This window comes from Budorcas taxicolor, chromosome 1 (assembly GCF_023091745.1).
Source record: "Budorcas taxicolor isolate Tak-1 chromosome 1, Takin1.1, whole genome shotgun sequence".
NCBI lineage: Eukaryota > Metazoa > Chordata > Mammalia > Artiodactyla > Bovidae > Budorcas > Budorcas taxicolor.
This window is the reverse complement of record NC_068910.1, coordinates 219,505,808-219,523,151: the sequence shown is the minus strand read 5'-3', so window position 1 is coordinate 219,523,151 and position 17,344 is coordinate 219,505,808. Positions and strand designations below refer to the sequence as shown.

The 17,344-nt window shown below is 42.1% G+C and overlaps 1 protein-coding gene across 1 annotated transcript in view; it reads left to right on the top strand.

The window, feature by feature from the left end:
* The window catches only part of SATB1 (SATB homeobox 1), an 82,522-nt gene extending 65,966 nt beyond the window's left edge, over positions 1 to 16,556 (top strand). The window contains exons 10-11 of the mRNA XM_052646265.1: positions 9,469 to 9,672; positions 12,568 to 16,556. Of these exons, the coding sequence (XP_052502225.1) occupies positions 9,469 to 9,672; positions 12,568 to 13,071 (708 nt within the window). The 3' untranslated portion in view covers positions 13,072 to 16,556. The remainder of the gene's footprint in view (positions 1 to 9,468; positions 9,673 to 12,567) is intronic.
* The last annotated feature ends 788 nt before the right edge of the window (positions 16,557 to 17,344 follow it).

Here is a 17,344-nt window from a genome sequence, read left to right as displayed (position 1 = left end):
GGTAACCTTTTTCTCTCTCTTGGGAAGCTTTCAAGGTCATTTTGAGCAATAGGATAACGTTGGGTGGTTTGAAAGCAAAGACCAGAGTAGTGATTTTCATCCTGGCCTCCCTTTCCCAAGGGCATCTCAAAGCGGACTAAGGGGATTCGAGAAAGCTCAGTTACACCTGTGTGTTTACCTGTCAGGATCAGGAAGTTCCACAGGCCACGCCAGACATTGTATTTGCTTTTTGTAGGAGTTGTAACCGTCTGTGGTAATGCTATTTCTCTCCTTTCCTAAAGCTCTAGCCATCACTGGTATACGCTTTCCCCTAAGAGAGGAAAAGGAATGTTTACTTAAAGGCTGTCTTGTTCTGAATTTAAGATAACTGTCCTTGGGACGTGCTTAAAACGATTATTTGGTGCCTAAGAGCATCATTCAAGGAAAAGTTGCCCCAGTGCCAACAGGTCAGTGATGGGCAGAATGAAAAGGAACAGTCTTTACAGCAGAGACAGAGATGAAGATTGAAATGACTGTCACAGCGGGGGCCTTGGGGAGCCTTGGAGACACCGCGTTTCCTGTCTTTTAATGGCACTTGATGTGAAGGAGGAGGAGAGAATAAAGACTTAAGTTTAAGTGTTTTCAATTTTTTTAAACAGATGGTGGTATTTTATTTTTTATTTTCTTGGATTATTATTGAAGTTTTAGTTAATTCACAACTTTGAATTAGTTTCAAGTATAAATCAAAGTGATTCAGTTATATATATATATATTGGTTTCAGATTCTTTTCTATTATAGGTTATTATAAGATACTGAGTCAAATTCTTAGTGCTGTGCAGTAGGTCCTTGTTGCTAACCCATTTTATATATAGCAATGTGTATCCATTAATCCCAAACTCCTAATCTATCCCCCCCTCCCTTAAGGAAGATTTTTAAGGCAGAGGTATAAATGTGAAGTAAGAGGCAAACCTTATGACTGAAACTTACGTAATATTTTAAAATGCATCGAGATCGAGAGAGAGCAACATAAAGTCTTCTTAGAGTCTGTATCAAGTATCAGACATGTAAGCCAGATTTTTGTTTAAACTTTGAAGACACCATCCTGAAAGCAAGTTTGAAGTCTGAAAAAATTAATCTTTATATTAGTTATCTTCCAGATCTACTTTAAAAAAAAAATAAGATGAATGCTTTATTCGGAAATTCTGTTTCAGTCAAATTAAAGAGATTATCTTCTTGTCAGCTAGCTTAATATGTTGTCTAGAATTTCATACTTTTATCTTTATTAGTTTTTCTCCTCAAGTTCTTCCTGAAAATATTCTTTAAAACTTTCCTGGCAGTCTTTTTAAGTGAGAATCATTTTTATGTTTTTATCTACTCTGCCCAAACTATCTGATACTCTTATTATGAACCAAACAATCTATAGGGAAAGAAAAGAACACGTATTTATATGCTTCCTCAAGTCAGTGCCTCTGAGAATGTAAAAAGGAAGTAAACAGTCAAACCACAGAGAAAAAGTAATTTTCTTTTTTTTTTTGCTTAATTAAATTTTAAGCAAAAGTGATAAATAAAAATCATTTACCAGTAATTCTGAATATTCCTTCTAAATTGACGAAATTTTAATGTGAGCTTCCCCTAAATTGTAGAAACATTTCTTGTTGTTAATGCCAAACCTCCAGAAATTCTGCTAGCTTTATCTAACCTCTTGAAGACAGAGTCAAAAAGCTCCTCAAGTGAGAAATCCATGGATAGTTGTTTATGACCCATTATTCATTCAGTATGGAAACCCACAGATTTTGGCTAAGATGCTGAGTCCCTTAAATAAACTGTGGAATCTGGAGAGAGTTTAAAACAGTAACAGTTTAGAAGTGTAGAATAATAATAATTTTAAAAACTAGTGTGATTTTTTTTTTCAGCGAAAATACAAGCCTCAGAAACCACACTCTGAAGATAAATATATTTGGGGATACACACATATGCTTTCCAAGTGGCCCAGTGGTAAAGAATCTGCCTGCCAGTGCAGGAGACACGAGAGGCACCAGTCCGATCCCTGGGTGGGATGATCCTCTGGAGAAGGAAATGGCAGCCCACTCCAGTATTCCTACCTGGGAAATTCCATGGACAGAGGAGCCTGACAGGCTACAGTCCATGGGGTCACAGAGAATTAGACACGACTGAGCTCACACGTATACATATGTTCTATATTTAAGTATGTTTCTTTTTAAAACCCCTCTTTGGATAAAGTGGATGTAGAATGCTACTTTTAGAATGGAAAATGCTTTTTCTGCTCCGTCTCTGCTCAGATTTATTTACCGTGTTTTCTTGATTCAGGCCCATGTTAAGTTAGCAGGAAAAAGTTACTTGTAGTGCCCACTGAAATTCTCCTTACTTTACACAAAGTAGATGTTAGTAAGCTGGGGAAGAAGATTCATGTATTTCCTGCTAATTCCATAGAGAACATGTATCTTTATTAATGTTAATGGTGGAGGCCTCTCATTATGTTATAGAATAATCTGCTTTAGCAAAGGTTTTTCTCCTTAAGAACTTCATAACATTTAAAGGTTAATATGTTAGGTAAAGAACAATATCTTAAGATAAGCGTTTTTATTACAGGACATGATGGGATGGTTTTTATTAAATTACGTGATGATTTGAATGGGGAGGAAGCGGTGCATCGCTTCTTTGCCCTCAACTTTAATGCCTTTAATCGAATAACGACCTTCTGGAAAATAGTTAATTTTCAGCATTTGGAAAGATCAATACCACTTTGCCACCAAAAAATGGCCCAGACGATGAAATTTGATGTATTTAAAGAATCACTTCACCCTTTTAACCTAGTAAATAATTGAAAGCGCTTCCAGTACTGCTTTGCCCCTCTTTGTTTCTTTCTCACTGTTCAAAGTGTTATGATTGTTCTCAAAAAAAAAAAAAAAAGACGTTGGTGTGTGAAGGAGGGGTGCAGGCGTCACACCTGGAGTGGGAGTGCACCCCGTCAGACCTGTGCTTCTCTGTGTTAGGGGCGCGGAAGGAGGAGTATGCTTCCATGCTATATTTGAGGAGGTGCGTATAAAACATACAAAGTGTGAAAATGTGCCTTCTCGAACATTCAGGGAGTGGTTTGAAACGTCATTAGTCACCTTGCATCTTTTGTGAGACCTTTAAGCCTTTTTAGGGTAAAAGATTCAGTAGCTCTGACAACCAGAACTCACCACCCCCCTTACAGAACATTGATAAGAAATTACCCTCCAGCGCAGACAGCTTTGTAAAAAAAAAAAAAAAAAATTGCCCTCTATTAGCATGTTTGTGGGCAGATTAAAAACTGTCTTCATTAGCATAAGTAACACTTACAGATTCTTTTAAAAGTAGAAAATGATTTGCTGAATGATAAATTGCTAGCTCTGTAGTTAGTTGTTGTTGAAAATGTACTCATTCAGAATGCCTGGTGTAGTGTAGTCTACAGTACTGAAATTTTTTTGTGTGAGAAGTACTATTTAATGGATTATGTACTTAATCCTGTCCTACTACTTGCTAAAATGTAATTCGTGCTTTCCACTAAAATGTTTGTATCAAATACCTCCCTATTTAGATTGATTTCTTTTAATATCATATATTATTATACTATACGCCCCAGAGATTGGAACAAAATACTTCTGCAAATAACACATAAAAGATGAGGGTGAGGGGTAGGGAATAAATAGACTATAAAGTGTTTTCCTTTTTAGAACACAAATTACCACTCTGGTTTTTTTTAATGTATTTTTCCTTCTTAGTTGCAGTGAGAATTATTTGTCATTTTCTTTCTCTTTTTATGGCTCTCAAGTTTAAAATGTATATGTGCATGACAACAATATATACATATCCTTGTATTAAGTGACTTTTTTTCCTTAGGGAGCATGAAGGTCTCTTTCCCCCTGGAAAACTAGTTGTGTTCCGTGCTCCTGACTGTCACAGACCCAGCCTTGCCAGGGGTCTCTTTTCATGTATTTGAGGCTCCCCAGGTACAATAAATTCATTCGTGAAAGGAGGTTGCTTTCCTGACTCGTTGAAAAATCATTGCATACTCCTTACCCATTAAAGTGGTAGAAGGGAATTCACTTGAATTAACTGTTCTAAAAAGAGTGGAATGGAAATCAGAGATTGAGTTTGGGTGGAAATTAGCAGCTGAGAGATGAAGGTGCCAGGATTTTTATTTCAGTGTGGTACAACAAGATTCTGTCGGTAAAGCACATCATTAGAATACTGAGTTCAGAACTGCTAATTTTTCCTTTAAAATGAGCATACAGTCATGTGTTTCATGGACCATGATAAATTGCCATTGTGTTGTCATTGAATTTGTTTTGCTTTTTTCCAGTAGTGGGTTGGCAGTCATTCCGAATTTTCTCTTTTCCTTTTTTTTTTTTTTTGCCCCCTTTACCCTCCCCAAATCTTCCATGTCTTTCATAGACTCCCTAAACCAAAACCAGTCCAAAGACTTATTGATTTCATGCTGTCTGAGGTTTTTAGCATCTTCTGTACCATTTTCTTGCTTACGGTGGCAAGGCATTTACAGATGCTTCTTGGTTCCTATAAAGTACATAACAGTATTTCCTTTGTGGCAGATGGATTTAAGACTTTTAGTTCTCAATAAATGTAGGTTTACAATACATAACTTTACAGGATTTGTGTTGTATATAACAGGTTTGAACATATTATCTCAGAATTCATCTGCATGGCATTTTCAGCTTGTTCAGGGTCCATGCCAGTTTTTTTAAGTAATAGGGGGAGTGCTGTGATTGATAGCAACAGCTCAAGGCGTGATTTTGAATAGAAACAAAGGGTTTAGTACAGAAGGTGTCAAATTAAACTTCGTCAGTTTGAAAAGTAGGAACATCCTGAAAGTTCGACTGATTTATTTACATGTGGCTACTGTTTATATTTTGCCCTCTTTATATGCAGTGTAATGTTGCTTGGCAAATTTACTACATTTAAAGTTTAGGTTGTTCCTTGTGCCATTTTAGTTTTCTGAGAATAGATCCGTCTCACTATTTCAGGGCTGTTAGCCTCCTGTCTTCTCCACTGTTCAGAACACTTGTCACCTAACCTAATTGTCACAGCAGTTCCCTGCCCCTCTTACAGTATTTCAGGTCCCGGAGACCTGGCTCAAAATGTAATTATGTTCACATTTTGCAGCAAAGTGCTTGCGTTTTATTCACCATCTCTCCTCCACCCAGTAAATCTATACATGTATCATTTTAAAAGAACCAACATAGTACTTAGGGAAATCATTATTTTTATTTGCCACATATTACCTATATTCTGACATATATTGTCTTCCCAAGTTTATTTGCTCAAACAGTATCGTTTATGGAAAAGTGACCTTGGAACAGGTATTGGGGAAATAGAAAGCATTTGGTGCTTCTCGTCACTTCCTGCAAAACGTAGACCAGATTACTGTCATCGTCTTGATCGATAGGATTGAGGGAGTCAGACTATTCTGAGGTATTTAAATGGAATCATAGTAAATTAATCTTCTTTTTGCCAGTGTAAATTGGGAATGAGCCAGCTGATTTCTCTGCTGACAAAGAACTAGCCTGTCAGGATATCTGTTTTCCCTTATTTGTTGAGAGCGACACGTATCAAGAGAAGAGCACACCGCCCCTCCCCCCATTTCTGTTTTTTTGGAATACCCTTGTAGAACTAACAGTTCCCAGCTGCACCGTTAAATATTTTTCTAAGAAGCATCTGATTCCAGTCTCTTAAAATCATCATGTCTCTTGAAAGGCTAGCGGAGACATGCTTCAGATTTATAATTCATCACATTATTTTTAGATAAGGAATTGGAAGTATTATTTAAGGGCAGAGGTTAATAGCAAACTACTGGAAATGTTATGTTAGTCATGGGCAATTAATAAAAATAAGAATCTGTCTCATAAGTATAGAGACACAGAAGTGACAATATGAGCAAAATATTTGTTGAATGAGTCAAGGCTCTTTTTCTGAAATATTTGTGAAACCAGCATGAGTGTGATTGTTTGGGAATTAGCTATCATTATTAGCCATTTTAAAAGAACTAATGATTTTCTTTTCCAAAGAACATCTGTGATCCACATGTTTTTTTTTCCCCCCTACATATATCCAAGTGCTAACTGGTCTCTGCATTACTTTAAAAAGTTTCTAAAAGGATTCAAAAAATTATTGGAGTGCTTCAGCTTTCTTCAAGAAGATTTTCTTACATGAATTGTTCTTTATTTTACTTTTAGCAATTTTTGGTTACAAGCATTTATTTCTAAAAAAAAACAAAAACAAAAAAAGACTTAGATGCTCAATGTTAAGCACTTATTACAAGAGTATAATCCTAGCTAAGTAAAGAAAAAAAGAATATGTTCTTGATGAACCCTCTAGCATCTCTTAAAGGTAAATAAAATTGTAGCGGTTTTCTGTGTTTAGGCACTGGGGCCTGTCAATTGCCACAGCTAAAGAAGAGATGAGGAGTGGGCAGGAGTGTAATCTTAACCAGAGTTAATAGTCCAGCCTTCAGGCAGATGGATCTAAAACCTGCCTTGCATCAAAATATAGAAGTGAAGAATAAAGCGATAACTTTGATGTAGAAAAGTATAAAATATTTTCATGGCTCAATCCAGATAGCAAATATTTGTCAGTAGGAGCTAAACAAACATCTCCGGGGCACCCTATGCAAGTGGGTCTCAAATATACCAATTACTCAAATTGTAGTTAATGTTGCATTCATAGATAAGAGCGAAATGTGACCTATGTTCTGAGTCTGGAAAGCAGCAGAGAACTGCCATGGTTGGAAGAGAAGCATGTTCAGTGACACTCGTCGTGGTTATTTTTTATTGAGCTAATATCCTTTCTGGTAAACCTTCAGTTTACGCGTGTTCTGTTAACCTGGAATTACGCACTCGGTGGCATCAGCTGAGGGCACGATTGCGTGCGTGTCCCTAGGTACACACGTGTTTAAATGATGTGTGGCATGGAGAACCAAAGGCCTCTTAGCTTCAGTTAGGGTTAGTAGATCTCCTGGGGCTTAGCAGATGTCATCCTTGGCTGGGTGGTTGGTGTGTCTTGGGAAGCTAGTGTATCAGTCTCCATCTATTCTTTTAAAATCTCTCGGGCCATTCTGGGGAAAGTAGGCCTTGCCTGTTCCCACTGTGTATTACAGTTAGAAGAGAATTTCTCCAGTGGTTCACGTTGGAAAAGAAAGCAAGCTCAAGCCATGTTCTGATCTCATCCTAACGTCATATAAAAAGGGCACTCCCCTTGGCCAGTTCTAAAAATCGAATACTAACCTGTCTTCTTTGCATTCCCATCCAACTAGTTTCCAAGGATCCCCGTTGTTTTAGGTCAGTTTCCCTAAAGCAGAGGCTAAGGTAAGGAATCCGAGGCCCCTGACCTGGTGAGGGACCCGGCAGGAGTTCGGGAGGATAAGAAGTGGAGGCAAGTCCAGGAAGAACGTGCCCCAGGAAAAACCTGTATTGACGGGGCCCGTGGCGGGCAGGCCGGGGAGGGGCACCTGGGGCGAGCCGAGGGTAGAGGGCGTGGTCCGGTGGGCAGGAGGGCGGGCCAGGCTGCCCCTCGTGTCTGGGGAGAGGGACCAGGAGGAAGCAGAGGAGCAGCCCGGCGTCCTCCGGTGAGCTGGCGTGCAGAGGCTTCTCTAGAGGGCGGTTCTGAGCTGACAGCCTGGAGCGGCGTGGGCGGGACCCCTTCCCTCCGCCTCCGCGCCCTGCTGCTCAGTGAAGAAGGGCTGAGATGACGGTTAGAGAACAGGAGACTCTCCACTCTGCTGGAAAACTCGTTTTTTCCTTAGTTTTTATTGGAGCGTGGTTGCTTCACGGTGCTGTTAGTCTCTGCTGTGCAGCACGGTGAATCAGCTCTGCACACATACACCCCCCGCCTTGTTTTTGGATTTCCTTCCCATTTAGGTCTTTTTAATATGCTGTCTAGGTTGGTCATAATTTTCCTTCCAAGGAGTAAGCGTCTTTTAATTCCGTGGCTGCAATCACCATCTGCAGTGATTTTGGAGCCCCCAAAAATAAAGTCAGCCACTGTTTCCACTGTTTCCCCATCTATTTCCCATGAAGTGATGGGACCGGATACCTAGACAGCAGATTAAAAAGCAGAGACATTACTTTGTCAATAAAGGTCCATCTAGTCAAGGCTATGGTTTTTCCAGTGGTCACGTATGGATGTGAGAGTTGGACCATAAAGGTCCAGCTGAGTGCAGAAGAATTGATGCTTTTGAGCTGTGGTGTTGGAGAAGACTCTTAAGAGTCCCTTGGACTGCAGGGAGATCCAACCAGTCCATCCTAAAGCAGATCAGTCCTGGGTGTTCATTGGAAGGACTGATGCTGAAGCTGAAACGCCAATACTTTGGCCACCTTATGCGAAGAGCTGACTCATTGGAAAAGACCCTGATGCTGGGAAATACTGAGGGCGGGAGGAGAAGGGGACGACGGAGGACGAGATGGTTGGACGGCATCACCAACTCGATAGACATGAGTTTGAGTAAACTCTGGGAGTTGGTGATGGACAGGGAGGCCTGGCGGGCTGCGGTCCATGAGGTCACAAAGAGTCGGACAGGACTGAGCGACTGAACTGACTCCCAGTTAGGTCACCAGGGAGCATCGAGTAGAGTCCCTGGTGCTCTACAGTAGGTCTGCGTTAGTCAGTCTGTTTTACACATAGTATTACTTATGTGTACATATCGGCCCCGCTACCCCACATCCGCCCACTCAGGTCAGGACTGAGCGTGTCAGGGTCAGAAAGTGGGCCTTGGGGCACAGCAGAGAAGTCCAAGTCTCGGCGCTCAGTGGACATCATCTCCCTCAGCCCAGCGACCCTATCGCAGTGCTTCCCTGATGGACCACGTGTGTACACAGCAGCCCGCAGGGCTCTGACGTCTCTTTCTGGAAAGTTCTGTACTGGAGAATTCTTCTAATGCTCATTCTAACATAAAGCCTTACCTTGGACAACATTCATGCTCACACAACTGCACACATCCTTTCTCTCCCTTTTCTACACAGACACACACACATACATTGACACACACACAGATACTCACAGAGCTGCCTTTTTAATGCAAACACCATAAACTTAGGGAATCCTTTCAGGGAAATTATTCTAAAAAGCTGTCCCAGCCCTTCGTAAATACTGTCCTCAGAACCTCAGCACACTCAGCCTTGCTTTCTCCTTGGGCACATTCTGCAGAGTCCAGGGTAAACGGCTCTTGCCTTTGGAGTCTGAAAAATAAGGCCCTCCTTTAAGATGCAAATATGAATTGTGTATTAAAAAACAGATTCTGCCCCCTCTTTGACAACCACACCTATTCTCTTTTAACAGGTTAAAAAAATTTTTTTAAGCAGACTGGAGTGTTTTGAGCTGGGAAAAAGTTAACTGCACAGGGTCCTTCCTTTTTACTTCCTAATGGGAACGGTCAGCTCCCCACCCGCCCCCTCTTGGGCCTCAACTGACCTGCTAACGCCCTTGTCTCTAAGGGGTGGCTGTGCGAGCTGTTGCGCTGGAAAGAAGACCCTTCTCCGGAAAACAGGACCCTGTGGGAGAACCTCTCCATGATCCGGAGGTTCCTCAGCCTCCCGCAGCCGGAACGCGACGCCATCTACGAACAGGAGAGCAACGCGGGCCATCACCACGGCGACCGGCCGCCGCACGTCATCCACGTGCCCGCCGAGCAGATGCAGGTTCGTGCGCCTCGGCCTCGAGCGCTGGGCAGACAGGCGCTTAAGCCTAGCAGGGAGAGGGGCATTTCTCTTCTTTCCGCCAGTCTGAACATAGGCTTCTGAGCCAGAGAGAACAGCACCCTGCCATCTCGGTCGGGGGGCAAAAGAGGACCTGGGTTTTCCAACACGTGTGCTGTGTTCCTCTCCGCGCCCCAGCCCCCAAGGCTGCAGGAACCCCCTTCCACACTGCTATGGCTAGCCAGTCTTCGTTAGAACTATGTTAAGAGCTTAAGAATCTGTTTTGTCATATTGAAAGTCACTCAGTCGTGTCCAACTCTCTGCGACCCCATAGACTATACAGTCCGTGAAATTCTCCAGGCTGGAATACTAGAGTGGGTAGCCTTTCCCTTCTCCAGGGGATCTTCGCAACCCAGGGATGGAACCCAGGTCTCCTGCATTGCAGGTGGATTCTTTTACCAGCTGACCCACAAGGGAAGCCCAAGAATACTGGAGTGGGTAGCCTATCCTTTCTCCAGGGGATCTTCCCGACCCAGGAATTGAACCCAGGTCTTCTGCATTGCAGCAAAATTCGAATTTTTAGACATGCCACCTATTTTTTCATGAACACCGATCCTGTCCCCGAGGAAAGGCATGACTGCCGTTTCTGCAGAGGAAGTTTGTAGGATTGCAGTTGTATGCCTTGGATTCTGTCCCAGAGAGAGGAGTGGAGGGAAACCAAATTGGCATTTGGCTTCTGACTCCCCAGCCCTGCCTCCACTCTGGCTCTGTCCCCGCCGGCTTGGGGAGCACAGGTTAGGGGTGAGTCACGTCTGTCTGTCTTTCCCTTAGAGCCCCTCTCCCACTGCCCTTGGGCAAGGAGAGTCTAGAGGCATTCGGCCCCGTGGCTGGTACTGCTCCACAGGTGAGCAGGCACAAGTTAGCCAGTCAGAGGGGCACACAGAAGGTTGGTGCCAAGACCTGCTCCCTGGTCAGGATGCGAAGCCTTGGAAAGGCCACGCTAACAGTGGTGTTGGCCAAATACACTGCGCCCACAGGGTCAGCCTCAGACTCACCTAAATCACTCCCTCCCAAGACCTGGGACCTGTCTATTCATCCACTGAGTGGATCCACTAAATTCATCCCCAGTTCATTTAGATGGGGAAGGTCTGGGCCTAGCTAGTTGTTGACCTCAATTGCTTAGGAAGTGTGTTGAAGTTGAACTTGAGCTGTACTAATTATTTCTGTTACATCCAAAGGGATACTTTTAGTTTTCCCCTTTAAGGGAAAATGCCATTGCTTTCCCAAGTCTTAAAATTCTACACTCTCTTTGTTGAATCACCTGCATATTATTTCTTGGTACTGCTGTATGTGTGTGTGTCTGTGGGGGCACAGGGTGGGGGACAGAGTGGTGATACTCACACATACACAACAAAAATTGGGTTATCCATCCACTAAGAAAAAGAATCCTTGAGTATATATTAAAGATAAATTGAGAAAGAGAATCCCTTAGGATATCAAGCACTAAAATGATCATGAAAGCCTGACAAATGTACTGTTTCGCAAAAACAAAAAATAAGTAAAAAGAAAAAAAAGTACTTGTTTGAAAATGTAAATTGTTTTTAATAAAATTGCTTCTTAGGGGGATTAAGGAAATGCTTAGGGCACAGTATAAACGTTCTAATATTTTAGGCTTCCTTAGGTTGATTTCCTTTGTTGATAAGAATCCTGGAGCTGGAGTGAGTGTGTGTGTGTGTGTGTGTGTGTGTGTGTGTGTGTGTGAGACACATTTATGTATAATTGTGTATGGAAAATTACAGCACAGATACTAATTATGGAAAATGTCTATATACACTGAATTTAAATCCTGATTACATCTGAGCTTAGTATAGACAGAACAATTTACTAGCCGTTGTGGGGTGAATGAAACCTTTATTTTTCGGTAAGAAAAAATCTTGCAGTGTCAGCCCAGTGCAATTCGGTAAGAAATGTGTGTCTGTTAGATTGAACTGTCTGGTAGGAAATTCACAAACGTGAGAATCTCAGAAACTCTTTGGATTCACAAGAGCTAATGCTTTCCCTCATAGCTCAGCTGGTAAGGAATCCGCCTACAATGCGGGAGACCTGGGTTCGATCCCTTCGTAGGGACGATCCCCTGGAGAAGGGAAAGGCTGCCCACCCCAGTATTCCGGCCTGGAGAATTCCACGGACTGTATAGTCCATGGGGTCTCAAAGAGTAGGACATGACTGAGCGGCTTTCACTTTGAATGCTGCAGAAGAGCACAGGCTTCCCCATTTTATTTGGAACATAAGACCTTGTAAGCCAGGGCCACGTTTTAGCCATCTGCTGCAGTGGGACGAAACACATTTCCTTCCCAGTGTGTCCACAGCTCCCCTTCCTAAACCGCCTTTGGCACACTTAACTTCTCTGTCTTCATTTAAAATCTTTATTAATTACCGACATCACAATGTGCTGTCTTCACCTCGGAGGCATATCCTCCTGGTGAACGTGGCTCACGCTTTCAGAGTGCTGAGTTTCAGCCGTGTAAGTGAGCCAGCCTGACCTCTGGTGAGGAAGCCCTGGCGCCACCCAGGCCCTCCACGATCCTCCCTTGCTAGCGATCGCTCTGACCTAGCGATCATTCTGACCTTCTTCCCGGGTGCCGTGGGCCGTTCAGCTGGCCTGCGTTTCTGTCCGGCATCCGTTCCCCGCATTCCGAGCCCGGCAGGTCACGTGCTTGCTCCTTCCGGGCCCTGGTGCGCCGCGCGCGAGGCCGCATGCGCAGCGCCCAGCTGTTGCGCAGTGACCACGCGCGCGAGGCGCCAGGCACGTGCGGGGCCGGGCATGCGCAGTGGCCGGGCGCGCGCGGGGCCGGGCACGTGCGGCCCCGCTGACCTTGTGCTGCTGTCTTCCCGCAGCCGCCGCAGGCACCGCCGCAGCCGCAGCCCGCGCCGCCCCCCGCACCGGCACAGGCGCCGCCGCCCCCGGCCGGGCCCCGGCTCCCCGCGCGGCAGCCGCCCGCCGCGGCGCCGGCCGAGGCGGAGGATGAGAGCCGGCCGAAGGCGCGGCCGCGGACCAAGATCTCGGTGGAGGCGCTGGGCATCCTGCAGAGCTTCATGCAGGACGTGGGGCTGCACCCGGACGAGGAGGCCATCCAGACGCTGTCGGCGCAGCTGGACCTGCCGCAGCACACCGTCATCAAGTTCTTCCAGAACCAGCGCTACCACCTCAAGCACCACGGCCGGCTGAAGGACCACGCGGGCCTGGAGGTGGACGTGGCCGACTACAAGGACGACGAGCTGCTGCAGGACCCGGACGAGGGTGCCCCGGGCGCGGGCGCTAGCCCGCTCTTCGCGGTGAAGCTCGAGGATGAGCCGGCGGCCGACGGCAGCACGGACGCGAGCGCCGACGCCAGGGACTGAGCTGCGGGCCCGCATCAGCGGCCCGCGGGCTGGGGGGGTCCGCCCCGGGCTCCCTGCGAGCCTCGCGCTCCCGCCGTTCGGCCAGGGAATCGTCAGAAACTTGCACAAACGGGAACGTCGAGAAAGGCTGATACTGACCGCACTAAACGTTTTCCTCCCTCTCTTACGAACTGCTTGGCAGCCCCAGGTGAAGCATCGGATTGTTTGGTATTAAAAATGGAAAATTTGTGTTCACGGAACACACCCAGGTGTGTGTACCCGTAAGCATGATAACCAGTGATTTTTTTTTAAATTTTATTATTATTCTGGAGCCTCAAAACAAGCATTATAACTTCTGTGATTATCATTTCCTTCCTTTATTTCTGTAACACTTCACACTTATCTTTGGAAACTCGCCCCTTGTTTAAAAAAAGAAAAAGAGTTTGTTACTCTGTTGTATGTTGCAAAAGAACTATAGACTGTGGAATGCAGTTTAAAGATAACATATGCCAACAAATGCCTTGTATTATATGGCACTGCCGTAATTCAAATTTGTTTTTATTTTGGAAATAAAAGTTCACTGTAATTTTTTTCATTCTCATTGTTAACAAGATTTTTTAAAAAAATGAAAAGAAAATGTGAAACACAATTTAGTCCTCATTATTTATTTGTAGATCCTGCAGCATCATGTTGTAATTAATTTTTGGAAGTTTCCGTTAAATGTAGTATTGCTTCTCTTGTTACCATACTGGTTCTTTTCTATTTATAAATGTATTTTGATGGGCAGTAAAACAAAGTGTCTTAAAAGTTTTAAATAGATAAAATGTGCTTTACACAGTTGCCTATAAAAAGTGCTCTATGTTATCCAAGCAATTCATACTATAAGCTTCACTCTTATTGTTGTATGCAATTTTTACTATCATGCAAATAAGCTTAGGTTAATAAAACTAATAGATCACCTTAGAAAATTATGCAATTAATGTGAAAATAATTGATGTTTGCAACGTGTCTTCCTTTGGTTTACAATCAATTTTAAAGCTACATCTGTATAAAATTTCTGTATAAAGGTGTTATTTCTTTTTTATGAGTTTATGGCTATGAAAACACCAGCTATTTTGTTACAGCTGGCTGTTTTTATAAGTGTATCACAATTTTCTTTATGCAGAAATGTTCTGATTAGGAGTGGTTATTGACTGTAACTACACGATTAAAATTGTTTGTATGGTATGACATGGTAGGGTTTGTCTGCTTATGTGAAGTAACACAAAGAGTCCAAGATGGCCCTCAGTAAGATGCATGTTAAGACTTTCTTGACATTTTACAGATCTGAAAAAGAGCAATTTAAAAGTCACTTGATACGCTGTAAAATTAAATCTCGAACATATGCTCATTTTTTAAGTTAAACAGTGAAGATGATAACCTGTTTTTGGTTGACGTTTTACTTGATTAGGAGGATGGTCAAAAGACTCACCAATGAAGACATCAGTTCAGTCTCTAGCAGATACGCACTTAGAACAGATTCATCTGCATTTACTTCACAATACGCTCATCATGGCAACACTTTTTTAAAGCTGGTGTACATACATTTTTAAAGGCCATTAAAAGTAACCTAAGTAGGGGGGGAATGGACCTTCTGTACAAGAACTCCTTAGTAAGCACTGTATTTTTTCTTAAGTTGTAAATGGAATACAAGTTAATAACTGAGCTCATTTGGTTGTGTATGTCATAACTATAAGAACTCCATGAAGAAGATAAGAATTAACCAACCTGGAATTTAAACTTCAAAATTCTTGCAATGTAAAACTCAGTAAACTCCAGGATATGAAGTGAGGTACGCTAATGTTCATGTAAAGGATAGGGCCAGTGTTGCAGTGTTTGGTTATTTTTGTTCACATTTATTTTATATTTTGCTGCTTTTTTAAGATTTCATACTTGTTAGGGGGTGTTTGGGTTCCTTTGGTTCTGAAATCACCCACTCTTCCTGCCTCTTTTCCCTGGACCCTGATGAACTCCTCGGAGGGCAACTGGACTCCCCTGATGCCGAACTTAAGAAACTAAAATGGGATCATAGAAAACTCCCAATTCAATTTTCAGTTACTATCTACTTTAGAAGCACAGCTGAACTACTTCAGAGGCAGCTGGTTTGCTGTAAACTTAAAATTATGTTGAAAAAGTTACACTTCTTTGTATTAAATGAGAAAACACCTTTAAACATTCTAGCTTATTACTAGGGTTCAGAAAATCATTTTAGCAAAATAATCTTGAGTTCAAATTGAAACCAGATTTCATGTATTAAAAATAATAAATAGGGTAATTAAATATGCTATGAAATGTAATGAAAAACAGCCTATCTTCTCTGACTTTAAAGGGAAAAGCTAGAGTGGAGGGTAGTGTGTGTTTGTGTGTGTGTGTGTGTTTTTTTAACATAAGCACAACACCTAATATAAGGAGTCAAACTCCTTATATTCCTTAAGGGGAATTTGGGTTGCAAATAAGATTTTTTTTCTTTCCCACCAGCCTCCTAACTTCTTTGAAAATACATTTTCAGTAAATAGAAGAGTGTGTATAAGAAATCAACATGACAATAAAATTCTCAGACTCTTTAACTCATGCAGCATCATCTTGCTAATATATTTTAAACCAAAAAAAAAGCACATATCAGTAAACAATGTTGGTCATGATGGAGTGAGCAAAATTGTTCTTCGGGAAGATGGTACATTTTACAAGAGGTTTGAGGAACCTTCCACGTTGCTTCCCGGGTGTCCTTTATCCCCCCTACCAGTCCCAGTGTTGCCAGAGGCTATGGAGAACTCCTTGACCAAGCTTCCTTGTCTCCAAGTACTTCAGAAGCTTTTGAAAGCTGGGCATGACGTAGCGCTCCGTGCTGCTAAGGCCTTAACAGAGTCAGGTAGTTTACGGGTAATATTCAACCTTGTGCGTCTGAATCTGTCATGGACTCCTTCCCTCAGCACTTTGCCACTAATTTGTATTTCACTCTGTGGCCATATAATACTTGCACATTATGCAAAAAATAATGATAGTATCCCCTTGGCACATAATATGCAGAGTTGACACATAACCTTTGAAAACCAAGGTAACTAACATGTGTGCCCTAGTTGTGTGACCCTTAAAGCCTGTACATATTATATATAAAATGCATATCAATTACCATTTAGTCCTAAGGAATTCTGAGCTAAGAAAAAAGTGTTTATTTCTTCATTAGTGAAATCTATATCTAACTGTGCTTATCTGAAATACGTAGCTTAAGTAGAAAACATTTTTAAATGGTTCAAGATGGAGTGAAAATGACGATCTCATACATTTCATCATTCAGTTCTGCCCTATTCCATATTGTTATCTTTGGCTGATATTAAGGTCCTTGATTTTCACGATATTATCAATAAATAAGGTATTCTGAACTGCTTCGTGATATTTTCAAAAAAGAGCAATTAATATGTGTATGCCCTGTCATATAGCCAACAGAAATTGGACTGCTGTGTTAAAGCAAGCCAGAAATTTGCATGAGAGTGTGGAAACCAATGGAGGTTCAAGAATATTAATCCTATCTAAAACATTAGGAGATAAAGATACTATAGTTCACCTTAAAGTTTGTTTTTTTTTTTTTTAGTTTTTAAGGGAATGTATTCACTATTCTTCTGAGGCAATCCATTTAGTGTAAATACTAAATACTTGTGTGTCTTTGAACAAAGGCTAAACTACAGTCTGTTACCATGCACATTTTGATCAAATACAAAGAACAATTATTTAAGAAATGTCTATGACCAGAATACTATTACCTGTTTAACAATTCCACATGTCAAATAAAAATAGTTTGGAATTCATGTTTAAAAGATGAACATTTTTAAACCTTCCTTGCTTTACCCTCCTTAGGTGGATCCTATGTATTTCCAAATTTATCCAAAAAGTTCTACAAAAATTCCATTTTATCAAAATAATTCTACAAGAATTCCATTTTGATTCCTTGCTCTATATCAAGGTTGTACATTAAGTCATTAAGTCACCTTCCTGTGTCAGCTGTTTCAACTAATATCCCTATTGCGATCAGAAGCACATGACTGGGGCCCTATTCTCTGATATTAGCTGATGAGGTGGTTGATGAAAAACAGCGGTCCATTTTTTTTCCATTGCCTTGCAGAGCAACCACCGAGAAACTCGACCATATTTTGCATTAAATGTTGCACATTATTTCTTTATTCTTTGTTGCATTTTCTTTTACTGTTATTGAATATTTGCTTTGTATGGTGTTCAAACAAGTTTTCATGACAGTGACAAC